This window comes from Acipenser ruthenus, chromosome 18 (assembly GCF_902713425.1).
Source record: "Acipenser ruthenus chromosome 18, fAciRut3.2 maternal haplotype, whole genome shotgun sequence".
In the NCBI taxonomy this organism is placed as follows: Eukaryota; Metazoa; Chordata; class Actinopteri; order Acipenseriformes; family Acipenseridae; genus Acipenser; species Acipenser ruthenus.
This window is the reverse complement of record NC_081206.1, coordinates 20,511,940-20,530,714: the sequence shown is the minus strand read 5'-3', so window position 1 is coordinate 20,530,714 and position 18,775 is coordinate 20,511,940. Positions and strand designations below refer to the sequence as shown.

The following is an 18,775-nucleotide window of genomic DNA, read 5'->3' as shown; positions in this document are numbered from 1 at the left end:
TGTTGTACAATTCTTCTATATTTTATGTTTTTATCACATCATTGAGACTTTAAAGCTCAGCAGTTTAGGTTTGATCTCATAGCCACAAGCTAGCTGCTGAAGGCAATTTAAAGAAGCCTCTAGCTGAGTATCCCACTAGGGAATTTTGCATCATCACTGTGAGACTAAAGATTAGAGAGCGATTATTGGTCTCACTTTCAACACCTGTGTCCCTGCCTTGTGATGAACTGGTTTAGTTTATTTCTGCTATTAGAGAGCCTGGTGTTTTTTTTTTAAATAAACATTTGACCACCAAAGGCACATTGATATGGATCGATTTTTGAGATACCACTACATAAATATAATAAATTAATGTCATTTCTCTTTTTCTTAAATATTTAAACCAACACCAGACTCTCTTTAACAGCAGCAGTTAACTCATCCTGCTCTTTACACCTGTCTGCAGGGAGGTTTGCACAGGTGTTGAACTCTCTAACCTCCAACAAATAAACTGTTGAGTTGTTGTACTGTTATTTCAGGTTACATAAACCTTTCCAATTAGGCCACCTCCAGCAACTGTAGACTATAAAATACAGTAATATTTTGGTAATTAAAATAAAAAGTAAAAAGTTATGAAAACAAGTCATGTTCATGTGAGGTCAGTAACCTATTGCTGATTCTACTGGTATGAAAGGTGGTCATGTAGTCCTTTTGCATGGTTTATCAGCACATGGTGGAAGACAAGATGAGGCGATAAAATTAAATGAATACATTTTGCCACCAGGGGGCGTAATTGTAGCCCTAATTTGCATAATCGAATACAGTTTGGATGCTGGCTACAAAAACTGTCAGTATGACACCACAAGAGAAGGCTTGCGCTGCCACCACACAGAGTCTTCGTCGAGGTCCATGCACTGCACAAACCATATGAAATCTGCACCACCTATCTCGAACGCCTGATCTCAACCCGGCACATTACTGGTTAACAGGATCATCTCAAGACTCGTGTTTACCAGGATGCTGTTCAATCACCCATGCTGAAGTCACTTGCATTTCTCAGGAAGTGACCAATGTTGTGATCCGCTGTTTACAACATTATTCCTCTAATGGGTGCCTGTAGTTGAGACCGAGAGAGAGGACACATTGAAAATCCTACTGTAAAAAATAAGCCCTCTTTTTATTGGCTCGTCTTGTCTCCCATGTGCTGATAGTAATGCTCCCCAATTCTCACCTTCATACTTTGTACCATTTCCCAGCTATGGCACTGCAAAGTGACCAAAGGACTATATGACCACCCTGTACTTAAAGCTTGTATCACAAATACACTGCAGTAGGTGTATTTTTCTTTGATTCATCTGTATTACCCACGCACTATTTCTATTTCGTATTCTCCTAACTTCTGAAATCCCTGCATAGACAATAAAAGTTACAATACAGTTACCATTTTGAGAGAACAGTTCATAAATAGAGCACAACTAAAGTAATGCTCTGGTTAAAACAAGTCAGGACACCCAATATCCTCCAGCCTGGGTCATAAATCCTGACAGTGATCTCAAGTCATTAAAGTATGCAGTAGAACTGATCCCAAAGCAACTGGAAAGTATTGAAGTTTAAGTAAAGCAGGATTAGATTAGATACCAATCATAGCGAGATATTTAGTGGGTATGTCGAGTGAACATTAACAACATGAATTTAAAGTTAATTTCCCGATCATATTGTTTTGTTGTACATTTATTAAATAATGTAACACAAGTGGTGTGTATCTAATCTACAGTGTAGTTAATGAACCTGTATTTGGAAGACTAGCCCATATTTATTTCTCCTGATCAAGTCATGTTTCTTAGCTTGGTCACTACAGTTCAGTGTCTTCAACCGCCTTGTGATGCGTGTTGATTTTAAGACACTATAAATTCAAACTGTACTGTACATTTCACACAGCAGTCAATCACCAGAGCTGTTGAGTCATACAAAACCACATTCTGTACTGCAGTCCAGCTAATCACTTTGCCCATAGCGAACTTCACCAACTAAAGCTTGCAATACTGCTAACGGACTTGGATTTATTCCAAATCAGCTTTCATTTTCCGCTGGGAGTTGACGCTAAGATGCAGTGCTAAAGGAAGGAGAAGCAGACTGAATTGATTGATAGAGAGGTGGAGGTATGTTGACAGTGTCATCCTTAGGTGGCTGGCCTGTCAAGAAAGAGCAAGATAGAGCCGTGAAAACTCAGCTTTTTATAGACATTGCCAGGTGGGATACACAGTACTGTCCTTTCTGTGTCTTCACTAAGACAATTCACTTTCCTCCCCGTCTATCCAAACCATGTAGAGGTACAGTAGCTGTAAGCTGAAAAATACGTTACGGTCACAAAGTCATGTAGTGATAGGGTATATAAGAAGTGAGTTAGGAATACAGTAAGTTAGTGAGCAGCGGTAGGAGATCCATCAGTTCCAGGGCACTCCTGTGTGCCTCTGCTGTTCCAGAACAGAAGGTAATTGATCACTCTCTTTCTTCTGTACTAGACTGATGGCTCATTTATACTCTATGTAACGTGCATGTGTTTTCTTTCTGTATACTGGAGTTCTGTAACCTATTGTGCTGGGATTCAATAAAAGAGTTCACATTTTACTGATTGGCTTTACTATTATATTCCTGGGAATTATAAAAAAAATGTCTAAATTAAGGTAATTGAACTAACAAAACAAAACCCAAAACCCAGCAAATGAGCTTAATATCAGGTATGAGCTCTTTGCATTAGGTTCATTACAAATTCCAACTGTGTCTCAAATCCAGTACTGTTTTATTTATTTCAATTAGCTAATTGAAGAATAACTTCCCCGTAGAGTAAGCATTGATGGTTTTTTACTTTTCATTTATTTTTATAGTGATTGAATAAAGTATGTCTGGGTGTTCCTTTGAACTAATCCTATTCATTTAAACACTGCAGTATGTAAGACTTTTTGGCCACATCCCCATTTTAAATGGAGTACTGCTCTTAACAGATTTTAAACCTGGATATAAACAAGGTTTGTATGAATGATTGAATATATATACATTAAATAGAAGGTGGCCACATGGTAACTGGATTACTGATATTTGATTTATGGAGTAATTAGAACATGAAATGGTTTAAAATGGGTGTTTGCCTGTAGTCATTATTAAAGTATCACTACGCGATAATGTACTTTTAAGTGTAGTGTACAAGAGGGTAAACAGTTAATATAAACATTGAATTTGGAATGCTTATCTCGCCGTTCCCTACACTTAAAAACAAACAAGCGTTATCGTATTCCATTTACTTCTCTTTCTGAAATGGTTTGTGCTTTAGTCTTGGTTATTTGAATAAATATTGGTGCTCATGCCGTGCTTAGATTTGCCTTGGTGATGGAATTTCAGTTTAGATGAGTTCCATTTCACATATGCAATTCCAAAAAAGCTACCTGGATACAACTGGTCAATAAAAATAAATTGACTTTAGATGCATCCATTTTCTAATAGCAACAGAGCCCTTTGCTGTGGACATTTATCTGCAGGCCTTACTTGTAGAGTTCTCTTTTAATAGTATTTATTCTAACATACTCATTTTGTATACAACCAGGGTGAACCAATTACAGGATTTCCCAGAAAGGCCATAAACCCAAAGCGTTACAAAGCGTTCTCTTTATTCTGTCCTAAATATGGGTCAGGGCGGTATCTTGAACACACGCACGCACACAAACAAACACTGCCTCTGTATTCCAAAAGGAAGATCAGAATTGCAGCATTGTGGTGCCAAATGCCTGACCAGTACCCAGGCAGTGATGCTTTCAAAAGCACCACATGCTGGCCTTTCACACAGCCCAGAAAGACCTGAACCCTGATAGGGCAGGGGCTATGTTGAATTGTGTTGAATTGAGATTGTATGATGATTTTGTAAAGTGGACTATAACATTGAGATCAAACCCAGGTCTTCAGATGTGAAAAGGCGTGCGGGGTTTATTGAGCCCCAGATATATACATTTTAAAAGACATTACACAAGATACTGGAAATACTGGAAAACCACAATAAAGAGCGATTAAAAGGTATGTTGAATACATCACAGCATTTACATCCTTTACCTAAATTTAACATTGCCCAAAATGTTATTACGTCAAATTTACTGGAACTACCAGCTATGGGTCAGGATTTACCCGTAACTTCATGGCTGTCAGTGATCTTTGAAGCTTCCTATACTTTGTGGAAGTGGGAAATATCTTTAAATATCAAATAGCAGTGATTTGGTTTCTGACATTAATAGAACGAAGACATCTGAAATCTATTCCCAGAGGGTGGGTGTCTATGTGGGATTTTGCACTTGTGGTTCTTCTGACCCGCAAGCCAAATGATCCCATTTGGGCAAATACAAAAGACTAGCTGTCCTTTTATGTCTTCCAGTGGTTCAGCCATACCTCCAGAGAAGACCAAATAGTTTTAAAACTGGATTAAAGGGCAAGTGTTGTTTGGGCCAATTAAGGGTAATTAACCCTAATTCAAATAAACCATGTTTGGATGTATTTAAGGGTCTCCACATCTGCAGGTTAAAGCAGGCAATGGGGTTAACAATACACATCAAATGGTATTACAGCATACTGTGCTGTACTTCAAAAACTAATATAGAGACCCTATGGAGATTATCTTATCTTCCTTTGCAAGAGCAATCCTGAGATCCGACTCCAACTGAGCATGTGTGGGATGAACTGGAATGTCGCATTTGGGACTACAATCCTCTGCTTGCCTCATATACTGAAATGCTTTCACTGGGGCTACCTGGTGGAAATGGAGCAGATTAATCTTTAACACACTCATGTGTCGTATCTAAGCAACTATTATTGAAACTTTAAAGTCCAGGGTTAAAATATAACTTTAAACTAGAAAACAGGTATGAGCTTCCATTTTTCTATCCTTCTCATCACAGCAAACAGATCTCCATCCTTGCACTCTGTGTGAGTGAATCATTACATTCTACAACAGCACTGTTTAAGTATAAGTATAATATAAAATTGCAAAGCTGTAGACCGTCAACTTTACAACATTTTCCTTGGTGCTATTTCTCACATAATTAATAGTTGTGAACAGCACCACAATCTCTACCTACATGAAAAAGCAAATCACTTCAACTTATTTTGCATTATCGCTTGCAAAACAAAATTAGAATGAAAATTAGAATGAAGGGCTCAGTTGATACTGCCCTATATGCTTGGATTGTGGCTCGAGTTGGCACACCCAGTGACACATCAGCATTAAATCACTGGGAATAAGGGTGGGAGGAATGCGCTTTCAGCACCTGCCCACTGCTTGCTATGCGATCATTAGCCAGACAGGGTTAGGGATTACGGCAGCGATTAGAAAAGGAATTCAACTATCGTTCAAAGGGAATTAAAACGCTCCACCTGTCTCCCTGCAACTTTCTGCACACTGAAACTACATAAATTCTAATCCTCCAATGTGTCTGAATCTTTTTGACCACAGTTCACACACAGCTCTCCAGCACTGTCTCCCTGCAGCTATTGGATCTATTTTTATAATAGAACAAAACCTGAGAATTCCAGTAATGCTGTAACTTTACTTGCCCAACACTGTCTTGCACAAAGCACTTCATAGAGCTCTCTGGCACTGCTGTCTAGCGCAATACTGACTAAGCATACAATAACTCCCGCACAAGCACTCCTTTGCAATGCCTAGCATCAGGACAGCTTTATCAGAGCCTATTTCTGAATTTAAGTTCATGTGACAGTAGCCGTTTAACAGAGCAGGGAAGGTATTTGTATTGCACGGCTAACTACGCATTTGAGCACATTTGTGGTTCGATAAACACAGGGATGGATCACTTACACTGGAGATAGCGTTTCTTAGAGTTGACGCTAATGAAAGGCAATAATATCACTGGAGGGAGGTCTGAAAGCTTCCTCTGTGCATGGGTGCGCAACACCATTGTCTTATTCTGCATTGTTTGAATTTAACAGGTCTTTGACTGCTTTAAAAGTGTTGAAAGAAATAATAAATACCGTTAAGGTAAACAAAAATGCACACAGTTTCAGTCAATTAGCTGTAAGGATGTTGAAATATACATTTGCAGTTTGAAGTTGAAATCTAACTCCCACATAATTTTGTCTGGACACTCGTTTAACCACGGAATATGGTGTATAAAAGAACGTGCAAGACCCATTTTGAAAGCAATACGGTTGGTTCATTCATTAATATTTTAAACGTTATTCAGTGAAATGCTCCATTGATCACGCTGCTGAGCGGAGCACTCAGATCTCAGCTATTTGCCCCTGCAATGTCAGGCATGCCTGAATCGCCACCGTCCGCCTGTCAATGACCGTGAGCTATCCGTAGAGAAATCAGAAGGGCGCGGGACGTTTACATTAGGGAGGGCTTGGGGAGTGGTTATGCAAATAAAGAGCGGTGCCTTGCAATTGATGGGAGCCAGTGGTGCTGGAGAGAAGAGCGCATTTTCTGTGTGGAAAAGGGACGGACAGACTGTCGTGGCGTTGAAATTGAATCTAAATACCATGGCATCCAAGTGTCCAAAATGCGAGAAAACCGTCTATTTCGGTAAGAAACATTGAATTATTTAATTGCAAAGTGATCACTCATAAAATTAATGTTACCTGCGTTCTGTTTTCAGAAAAAATGCTTTGACACGCTTGGTGGTAATGGAATTGAACCACTGGCAGTTTTGTTGGGCACTCTTCGATTTAATTTTGTACAGTGTTTGTTTTCATAAAAAAAAGAAAAAAAAATCTATTAACATTATGCAGATGCATTGAGCACTTAAGGGCTAGGTTCCCTACGATACGTGTTTTCATGTAGGCGTATTGTGGGTAATTTGGCTCATCATCTGTGTTAAGTGTCAGGTGCTGGATTGTATGTTTTGTTTCAAGTTAGGGGAGTTTGCATCATAATTTATGCTGAAAAAAACATGCAACGTTTGTATGTCAAAACTGCGATTTCATTTAAAATTGTAAGCAGGAGTGAAATTGCCTACCCCTGCTAGATTACTATACATTTCAGCACCACGAGTGGTCCTAACAGTTTTCTACTCGACAGACTAGTAGTACTGTAGTGACTGCATTCATTTCTATGCACTAGTTAGCATATCTCTGGCTGTCCATGAATCGTAAACTGGGTTGGATCCTAAGCAATCTAATTGATTGGAAAATAAAACGAGAAAGGCTTGGAAAAAGCTTAGCAGTTAAAATAAACAAATTATGAATGATGTCTATTTTTTTTTCTATGACATAGTGATGACTGTCATGGGAATTAAACTATTGGGTATTTTTGTTTTCTGAATTCCTTTGGTGGGAAGTTCAGTAGATTACACAAAGACCATGGGAGTTTTTAAAATATATTTATTTATTTATTTACTACCAGTCCCTTGCATATGTTAATTTAAAACATGCTAAAGTATAGAAAAGTGATAGTGAGCAGATTTTTGTACACTAGATGTGGGGATTTTAACCACAGTATGTATGGTTCTGAATGCCAATACCAGTACTAGTGACTGCCACCCCCAATAGTTTACAGTAGTTTGAGCATGGTGTTTAGTATTAGGTACTTTTGACACAGCATGTAGTCTTTTTTTCTTTTTCAAAGTGGTCTCTTTTTAAAGGACACAGTACAGAGTATTTCTCTGGTTCAATTGCAATTCTAAAACTGGAAGTCACTGGGTAGGTTACTGTAAACTACAGTGTTTTATGAACATTTCTAAACATTCATGTGGAAGTGTACATGTTTAACACTTTAAAAATTATTAATATAAAGAGCCTACATTTCATTATTTCTTTATAAAATAAATAATAATTCCCAACTACATATCCCTACATTATTCCAGTACTGAAAGAAGACCCTGAAAAGGGGTTTCCAGCCTATACAAAACATATGTTTAGTTTATTTGTTTATTTAGCAGACGCCTTTATCCAAGGCAACTTACAGAGACTAGGGTGTGTGAACTATGCATCAGCTGCAGAGTCACTTACAATTACATCTCACCCGAAAGACGGAGCACAAGGAGGTGAAGTGACTTGCTCAGGGTCACACAATGAGTCAGTGGTTGAGGTGGGATTTGAACCGGGGACCTTCTGGTTACATGCCCATTTCTTTAACCACTCGACCACACAGCCTATGTTCATGTTTTTTGATGAAAGTTGTATCGCACAAAGTCATATCTTTCTCAAAACAGAATAAAACACGTAATCATATTAAACTATGTATATTCAGTACAATATTTGCCTTTTCAGTTTTTGTATACAGTGTGTGCAAGGAGCTTACCGCACAAGCATACAGTAGTAATTGAGAGATTGACTAACCACTTCGTCCAGTGGTTAGAGCTCTGTACTAAAAGCCAGAATATTTTAGATGGAATTGCTCCTCACCATATGATGAAGGGGTATTCACTTGACCATTTTGCACTTAAGTCCCAACCATTACACTAGGCAGAAACTAAAACTATGTACTGTAGCACTTGACTTGAGGTATCCTTGAAAAATACATTTCTCTATGAATTCTGTGGCGTTTGTAGTTAAAGCTTTATCATATTAAATCTAATGGTGAAGAGTAGTACATTACTGTATTGAAAACACATGTCTGCTTGAGTTTGGAGTGGACAGAATAGTAGAGGCTAAGAATTAGGGTGGAGTGCACATAGATAATGGAACTGTGAAGTTTGATGCTTTACATATTCAAGTTTTGCTGCCTATCTGCAACCCACAGTGCTATACTAGTCATGAGTTTCAGTTGAATAAGAGTGAGTTAAGCTCTTATCGGCCAAATGTCAGTGATAGCTGCTGAACACTGAACGATTGTATGTGTATGGTCAATAGCAGGGCTGTGGGGTTATGATGTTTTAATCATTAAATGTCATTCCAATGAAGTCCATTTTAAATCACCAAATTCCATTAATTTAATATTCTTTTTGAATTAAGTCCAGCCTTCTATGTTTTGTCATAAGCTGAGTCACATCAGCAGTAATAGTGTAATCTGTAGTGGAGTCAAGCATTTAGACCTATTCCTAATAAAATAGTTGTAATTTCCCTGTACGATTCAGAATTAATTCAATTTGGACCTTTCTTATTAAAGTTTTTAGGTTGTACTTGTGTTGTTTGAATAAATACTCATCAATGGGGAAAACTTTCAAAAAGGTTGGGAAATACCACCATAAACACAGTACAGTATACAATGCAGTATATACTATCCCCTGCCTTTCTTTTAATTCTAAACAACTGGACAATTTTCCAGAAGGGAAGGCTGTTCAGATTCTAAGACAGGAACAATTATACATTTTGCTAAAACATACTGTTGTGGTAAAAATATATTAAAGTTACAGAAGACAATTTATGCCATTCAGAAAAGACTGAATAATTATTCAGCAAGACATTTTGTTAAGTAAGGGGAAGAATTGGTTTTCAGTTCCTAAATACAATGACCAGAATAATTACATATGATTTTATCATTATGGTATGTCCACCATGAACCATGGAATCAACGTGACCATTGGGATCTCTATATTTATTCAAGGATGGCTTTATTTTTCAACTTAGGTTGTCACAGATTGGATCTGTAATGCCAGATGAATAAGACAGATGTTTATTTTCTAAACCAAGCAAATGTTAGCCAAGAGAATGTTTCGTATGTTCCCTGAAATGTGTCAGCATGCAACCAGCCATTGTTATCTCAGCCTACACTATAGTCTGGAGGAGGGCCGTCTAGTTCTCTCGGATTAAAGGGATCAACGATTTATCCCTTCAGATCACATAGCTTTAATAAATGATTTGTTTGGAAAATCCCAGAGTAAATATTAAAACAAAATTTCTATCTGACTTGGAAGGAATTACATTTCTAGTTTTGAAAATAAAAATAAAACAACCATCCAAATATAAATCACGTTAAAAACAGGCATTGAAGGAATTATGAAGCCAATAATAAAACAGGTTCTTGTGTTTAAGTGTTTATTTATAATAACTGGATTTTCATTTAGAAAATAATCTGTTGCTGCACAGATTGTTTTTTCCAGCATTATGATTGCCAAATGACGTTAAGTTCCGTTTTTTGTGGCTATTGTTCTGGAATACTTGTTCAAGAGCATGTTTCCTGATGTGCTAGTTTCCATCTTCAGGGGGTGGAAATGATACAGTATTTAGCAATTAAGTAAAGGAAGTGTGTTTGTGAGCGTCATACCATAGCACAGCAAATCTCAGTTCTACAACAGTGCCAATGCTTTTTAATCTTTTCAATCAGAACCATGTAATCAGCTTTGATATACTGGAGTACAGGCGCATTATTCAGATACAAACGGAGGATGCTGTGACTCTCAAGAAAGTTTTTCAATGACCGATCTGATACCCAGCGTCTGTTACAATCTGTCTGTCGTTTCACCCAGTCGATCTAACACTTAAACATCTAAACTTTGAGGCCTGCTCTCTGAATATATTCTCTTGCATGGAGAGGATATTGAAAATTAGGCGGTGTTACAGAACAAGTGAAAAACAACAAATAAGTTATTAGTCACTGAAATACACTTTGTAAAGATGTCATTATTCAGTACAGTTGCATACATCTTGTGAAAGCGTGCCTCCTATTAAACCTTTTATTTTATATCACAGGAATGCTTAATAAGGCAGATAATCTCAAAACTGTTACGTCCGAGTGTTGTAACTGGGCTTTCCTTTCACACTGCCCTAATATTTTCCATCCTATACCAGTGAGTTTTTTTAAATTAGACGACGCTAATGACGTACTGTAATAGACCAGTTTGAGTGATTGCTTAAGACATGCTTTTTAAATAAATGATTATTGTCTCACTAAGTGAAATGCCCCTGTGGAGAGCTCTGTGGGCAGATAGCACTGCCCAGCTGTCATCAGGCTCTGAGGGACTGAGTGAGTGGAGGGGAGGCTAATGGCTAATGGCTACTGAGCAGGAAAGCTGTGTCTGCTGATAATAACAGAAATAAATTAGATTGGAGCATAGATTGGAACTGACTTTAGTCCAGGAAGTGTTTTCAGCAAGGCTCATTCTAGAATCCTTTCCATCATTTATTACCGACTGCTGCGGATGCCCACCTCTTTCACAGAGTTTAGTTTGCCCTTGGGAGTTGGGATGAATGCTGACCAGATTTCACAGAATGGCCTCATCCCTTATATTAAACAGCTTCTGTATTTGGCATCTCTTTACACGGAACTCTCTCAGCATTTGTTTACCATGTGCATTAAGGGAATCAATGACCTTGCCTTGTACAGTACTGAAAGACTCGGTGAACCCTTTCTCTGAAGGAATGCATCCAGGGTTGTTACTAGTCTAAACAGTCCCATCTCCTACAACAATTTCAAAATGCAATACAACATTAAATGGGTTCTTCCTTGTTATGTAACTCCCTGGCGTTTTTTTGTTCAATGCAGCCTGCCTCTATTACTGTCATCCTCTGCCTTGTTATATAATTATTTCAGTCCGTATGGGTTGTGTCTGCTCCCTGCCTTTTTTTTAACACAAATCCTCTCTTGTTTTCTTTTAAATGCGCTCTTTCTGGATTTGAAATTCTTTCTGCCTTAACAAATTCCAATCAAACGTTATAATAAGTGATGCCGATTAAAATGCACGGTAATTACGTATGAATTCAAATATTGAATTGCCTTTTAAATTCATAACGACATACACTTCTAAGTATTAAACCCAAACCCTGACACAAACTGTACAGGGACTGCCCTTTAATCCAGGCATGCCTCATTATCTCTGGAGTTGTGCTCGGTTATAAAACAGCTATGTAAATATCTACCACTTGTATGCTTGCATTGCAAGGCAGGAGTGGCTCTCCCCATGCCAGCAGAATGTGCCGCTCAGCTCCCAGTCTGACAGGCCTGGACACTCCTGTGTGAGAGGAATCTACTTCAGGCTCCGTCAGACAAAAACAGTTGATTCATTTGAGAGGGAGTGAGGTCATCCCTATTTTCTGTCCTTGAATATTCTCAGCCATGGCAGGAAGTGTTGAGAGGACCACAGCCAGATGAAATCATAACATTCTTTACTGCAGTTGCCAGGAAACCGCCTTGAGTCAAGATGACAACCGTCTGCTGTTACACCCAGAATCAGAAAGGTTGTCTTCTCCTTGGATGGGCGATCTGGAGTTGGGTTGAGGAAGTGATGTTGAGTGATGTGGGTCCTTTGCTTTTCACTTTGAGCCAATACTCTCAGTGCCACAACATTCACTTTATGAGCGGACAAGGGATATTTGCACATTAACATGCACGTCTCTGCTTTTTAGGATGATTTCAGATACTCAGGAAGGTTCTTAGTTTTCTGTTTTTAGTGTTTGTTTTTCCTGTGTATTAGAATGACTGCACTGCAGGATAAATCATAAGGTAGCATCAATATTAACATAATGTTTTAAAACAAGCCCAAATAAATAGGCTACATTTATAAACATAAAATGATCAACAAAAAAGAAAAAACATATTGATTGGTATAGTCCAAACATGCATGATTGAGGCACCCTTGCCAAATTGTGATTTGTGTGTTGGTTTTGTGGAGATGACTAATGTTCACTGGAGGCCACCAAACACGATTAATTGGTGACCTGAGATGGATAGGGAGGAACCAGAGGCAGAGCCAAATGGCAAAGTCTACATAGTTTCAAGGCCTCTTATGAAAACCTCTTATGAAAATGACATCTTCTAATGAAATAAATCATGTCTCAGAATAGTTAATGGGGGGAATCAAAGATAAACTGTTTTCTTTTGCTCAAACTCCAGTAGCTTCCAGCTGCATATGCACAGTATATATTTTCTAATGGTGCTTAACTGTTTACATTGCCACTGTGTTTCTGTTATGATGGATGACATCCACCGTGATTTGTGCATTCGGTATGTTAGAAAGACAGGGATGAAAAGTGCTTTTTTCAAAAAAAGTGAAGGGTTTCTTTGTTAAAACAGCACGCCCCCCCCCCCCCCCCCCCCCCCCCCCCCCCCCCCCTTCAGTGCTGGTTTCCCCTCAATCACTTTGCCATATGTGACATCATAGCACTAACACTCCAATGAGACTGGACAAAATGCTACTGTTAAGTGACTTTCCCTTATCCAGTCATGTGTTCAGATTTCATATTCTGTTAGGAGCACCAGTGATGGGGAGAGGCAGTGAGGTAAACAGCAGATGGATAATCAGAGTCAAAGAAATAATACAGAAAGTCATAGAAAGTTGAAGGTCTGTGTAAGTGTCATATTCCCCTTAGTTAGGAAAATATAATAAATATCATTATTTTTAGAAACAGCACTCAGGCAAAATGTAAATCTACTTGCTTTTTAATAGTTTCATGTCTATCCTCGTCTGTTATATTTTTGAAAAATCCCTTTCTGTAGAAGTATATCTCACAGTGTAAAAGCTGTGTATACTGTACCACTTCAAGGCAGAAACAAACATGGTGGATATTGAAGAGGAAACATTAACGCTGTGGTTAAAAGAAACAGAAATGCTGTACCTTCCTGGGTGAAAGTATGAGTGTGTGATGTGGGTGGTGAATCGGCAGAGAGCAGGCTCACCTGGCTGTCTGAAGTTACCTTGCTTCACTACAGTATTATTTGTTTATTTAGCAGACGCCTTTATCCAAGGCAACTTACAGAGACTAGGGTGTGTGAACTATGCATCAGTTGCAGAGTCACTTACAACTACGTCTCACCCGAAAGACAGAGCACAAGGAGGTTAAGTGAGTTGCTCAGGGTCACACAATGAGTCAGTGGCTGAGATGGGATTTGAACCGGGGACCTCCTGGTTACAAGCCCTTTTCTTTAACCACTGGACCACACAGCTTCCCTGTGTACAGTAGGTATACCACAGGCAGTGTAGCGCTGGCTCTGTTGGTCCCGCAAATTAAGAGAGTACAGTGAGCTCAAACAGCTTGCCGACGTTCGCATTTGAGCTCCGGGGTGTAGAGCGGTAATTTGCTTGGTCATGGGATTGGAGGATGCCCACTGACCTTCATTCCTCATGAGCTGTTGTGGGGAATTGCAGCTGTGTGTGAATCTAAATTGAACATTATAAATTGGGGGTAAAAAAAAAAAAAAACTAATGAGAGAAAAAGTAGTTGCAGAGTTTAAGTTAGCTATAACATTGTATAAGTAACTTGAACTCTGCAATTGTTTAAGACCTGAAACAAATTAAAAAGGTCTAATTAAGCAAATTATCAGTTCAATTAAGGGTTTAATTAAGGACTGTAATTGATAACTCAGTTGGAATGAAAACCAGTAGACACAGTGGGTCCCCAGGACCAGGTTTGGAAAACCTGGATGTAAGGGATAGTAAGACATGCTTAACCATTGTAAAGTAGCGTAAATGCATCTTAAAAGCTAAATGACCACGCAGATTTACCATGGCAAGACTTTTAAAGAGATTAATAGTGTTTATCATGAGCCCTGAGGATTCAATAGACACTGATCTCAAGAATAAAGTTTTCATTTTCTCAGTATCTCCAGAAAGTTGGTTCAGTAGTTGGTAAGGATCACCACAGCTTCCATGAGAACCTCACCCAGTACCTTTCACGATTGCCAACCAGAAGGTTGTGGTTTGATAAATCTCCCCACCCTTTCTATATACATTTCAGGAACCACCCTTGCCAGATGTTGACTTTCAGTGGCGTCTGGTGTCAAGTGAATAAAAAAAGAATCAAAGCCATCACCATTTTGCAAGTGCCACATTAATTACATTCCCAAAACACTTTAAACTAGTCTTGTTGATGAAGAATTAGTCAACAGACATTGTTATTGTAGAACAGGATATGAAGACATTAGCCAACACTTTTGTATGCTTCACGCTTAATATATGCATACGTTCTTAAACATTCTTGCAATATTCAATGTGGGCACTCTTCAGACATCCTGTTCAAATCACATGTGTTTCCATGAGTAAACTTGGTTAATAGAAGTCTCTTGTCTTCTCTCTATCCACATTGATTAGAGGAACTGCCTAACCTTGTTTAACTACGAAAGCCAAGACTAACAGGCAATCATCGTAACTTACTGAAAGTGGGCAGCTGCACATTAAGAGAATTCAACCAAAAAATGCCTTATTTCTATTTTTGGTGAATTTGAAAAGATATGTTTTCCATTTTATTTGAGTATTGTGGAGATTAATGAGCCCACAAATGAGACCAAGAAAGAAATGTACTGTCTTTCCAGAAGCAGAAAAATGAAACGCCTACAGACAGAAATCAGAGCTCCTAGCTGTCTGGCACGGTAACCATAGCAACTCATTTTATAGGTCCTCCTAATTCTGAAATATGATAAACAGAGGGCTCTTGTCATATGATTATACAGTTTTACTATACAGTAGCTACAGGGGTTTCTTTCATTTTTATTTTTATTTCATTTAGAAATTCTTAAATTGTGCCTTTTACAAGGTCCTAATTGAAAGGGAATGAATGAGGCATTTCAAAAGGTGTGCACTTTAGTGTGGCATGTAGATCTTTGTTTTAAACACAATTCAACTTGGCATGTAGATCTTTGTTTTAAACACAATTCAACTGAATTTTAATCAAATTAATAAATGCACTAAATAGTATCGGCATTAAAATGATTGAAATTGTGACCATAGAAGACAATACTTTTTAGTTATGTGCAGAACATTTTGATGTGACTTTAACTACAATAAAAATCATTAAAACATGTATTGCAGATTGTAATATTTACAGTTCAAGCTTGAAGAATGCTGTATCCGTGATCTGTCAATGTGGCTCTTACTAAGGGCTGGCAGTTGATGCCCTTAAAGATGTATCACACGGTAATGGAAATCATGTTCCTCTGGCCGTGAACACTATGTTCCCTTCATTTTTTTTTTCAATTGATTGTTGTAGTAAGTGTGCTTCATGGAGATTGATTTAACAGTTTTGCTTCTGGCTATTTCAATTTGTATAGCGTTGTAAAAGCAGACAATGAAATGCAGCTACGGTAATGATTTTTCCAGCTCCGACTCTTCAGCTTTATGTCAGATCTGCTTAAGGAACAGCAGTCAGCTCTTGCTTTCATTCCTAAAACCTGAATGTACACTTGAACTGTGACCAACCTAATCATCTAATTTAGCTACCTTCTCACAAATGAAGCTTGTGTCAAGCACCAAACCTGATTTAATACAGTACCGAAGATCACTTTCCAGTAAGATTGAGGAGAAGCAAGCTGTTCTTATGACAGTGAGCAAGGACTCCTTAAGGGTTGTACATTCATTAACACAACTGAAAATGTGAGGGGGATACCAAGATAGAAACAAATGTCTACAGAGGGCAGAATTCAGGGAGATAAGTCAGATACATATGATTTGCAGTACATACTAGAGAAACTGGTAAAATCAGCTGCCCACACTGTTGACGCACTGATGAACAGAGCTCAGTGAGCTTGCCTATTGGGTCTTGTATTCATATTTCTGAATTGACGTGCTCTCAGATGACATTAAGATAAATCAAATGACTTCACTCAATACAATTCCCAAATCTCATAAGAAAGTTTGCATGAGCAGATTTGAATAGGCTATCATGTGTCGTGTAAACATTGCTGATTACAGTAAATAAAAACAGAAGCAAAAGCCCAGGGAGTCTTAATCAGACCTAATTATCTGTTCCAGTGTTCTTGCTGATTCTCACTTGATTGCAGCCTGTGTTGTTGTTCTATTAAATCTCTGGTTCTTGCTGTTCTGGCAATAAATCCAAGGATTAAAGATGGTGCTTGCAGACGCATTCTTTAATTACAGTATAATCTATTAAATATGCCAATACTGCTCTTATAAATAATAATAATTAAAATGCAAAGCAACAATCAATACATATAAGAACATATTATAGAGTAAGGATGTGGATGCGTTATCCTTTAATGTTGTTTAATTGTTTTTTTATTGTTTTTATTGTATTATCTTATGTTTATAGTGCTAAATAAGCAGACTGTTCCCTGTGGAGGACCAAAACCTGCACAGTTGCAAATTGTTTCAACACAACCTTGAAAACCTATTGATGTCATCCATTCAGCTAGCTCAATCAGAATTCTATGGTAAAACTATTCAACACTAGTCAAGTAGTCAAACACTGAAGAAAGCAATAGCCGAAACATTTATCTACTGGCTATTAATAGATATTTGAACATAATCATAAGTGAAATTGGTGTGTTAGGCAACCACCCTCACAGTATAATATATAATATTACGAATATTATGTTGATACACCAAAATCATGTCTGCAAATATTGTATTTGAAGCGTTATAAAATATGAAGTCATAAAGAAAGCTTTCTTTAAACAGCTAAATAATGGCATTTTAAGTCATCTGTTATTTTCTAATATATACTGTAAATATGACAAGAAAATATATTTAAAAAATTGTATTGGAAATAAACACATAGCTTTCAAAACAATCCCAAAGGTATCCATGGTAACCATGCATGCATAGTCTGCATGTTTGCCATGACAATAAAGAGTGTGCAGCGTGTTAGGGTGGGAACTGGAAATTCCCCTGGCTTATCTTGTGGCTCTCCGTATCATTCAAGATGTGCTTCTGTTTTTAATTCGAGTCCTGTCACTTTTTCCTTGCTCTTGGATTGCATTTCATCACATCATCCTGTTTTTTCAGTTTTGTTTACCAGCCTGTGACACAGTTCAGTTCAGCAATGCTTTTAGAAGTAGCCCTTAAAACAAACTAGGAGAATGTTCTGGAAAAGCAGAACTAACAGGAATGTTGTTTGTCTAACGGTTCACAAATCATTATGCTCCATCTGTTAATATCCAGCAGGTGGGTTTTTGAGTGTTATGAGGGAACGGTCTGGTAAATAAAACTTGAACTGTACCTGTTTGGTTGCCCCATCGTTATGAAGGGTATTCAGTTTTTAGATCAATCCAACAAGGCGTTCACAAGTTATAGGCCAAGGCTTTGCAAGCGCTGTGCATAAAGCTAGCACACATAATCACTGTACTATAGGAACTGTGTTCTTCTCAAGGATAACATTTTATTAAGAGAATCTCCTGATTTCTACTTGTTTATATATATATATATATATATATATATATATATATATATATGGTACTAGGTAAGATCCATTTGAAGCCTTACTTTCAAGTTGTCAGTTATACTTGTACTTCCTCAGTCATCTATCAGCTCTGCCATTATACTACTACTGTACCTACAGCAATGTGCATGCTCTGCCGTACTGTAGCTATTTTTACAGAAAATACCTACAAATTTGATCTTTTCAGCATTGTTTCATTGTGTACTACATGTTCTGTTGAAAATTGTTTTAAACCCATAGGGAGCACGTAATCTGTTCAGCAGGAAGATATGTGTATGCATGAACTGTTTAAATGGGAGCCACCAGAAAACAACTGGAAAAATACAAAGAAATAACTGGAGCCAAAAGGAATTGGAATTGTGTTTTTTTTTTTTTCCCCTCCCTCCCATCATCTTTTGAAATGATGCTATTAAACTTATTAGTAATGACTGGATGCTGAGTCATTACATAAACTGCAGCCCAGTAAAGGGTCCCCATTTATATTTCATGTTAGTAAAAGCCTGTCAACTTTACAATAACAGAGACTAATAATAACATCAATTGAAATTTTTGAAAAGTACAGTAACCAAATGTGATTTCACAATCGAACTCTTTAGCAATCACTCATGAGTTCCCTGTATTTACATACAGGGACATCTGTTTTCATAATGTTTAAGATTATTTTGTTGTCTCTGTAACAACTAGATTAACTATGGCATTAATCTCCCTTTAGGAATGTAGGCAACATAAATGCATTCTTTGAATAAAACTCCCGATT

At 37.8% G+C, this 18,775-nt stretch overlaps 1 protein-coding gene across 2 annotated transcripts in view; it reads left to right on the top strand.

Moving 5' to 3' along the window:
* The first annotated feature begins 6,386 nt into the window (after window positions 1–6,386).
* The window catches only part of LOC117963957 (cysteine-rich protein 2-like), a 28,182-nt gene continuing 15,793 nt past the window's right edge, over window positions 6,387–18,775 (top strand). Inside the window, exon 1 of one of the 2 annotated variants that reach the window (XM_058991483.1) lies at window positions 6,387–6,556. Coding sequence is in view for 1 of the 2 variants with exons in the window: in XM_058991482.1 (XP_058847465.1) it covers window positions 6,391–6,556 (166 nt within the window). In the remaining variant the exon portion in view is untranslated. The remainder of the gene's footprint in view (window positions 6,557–18,775) is intronic. The other variant, XM_058991482.1, reaches the window with a different exon arrangement.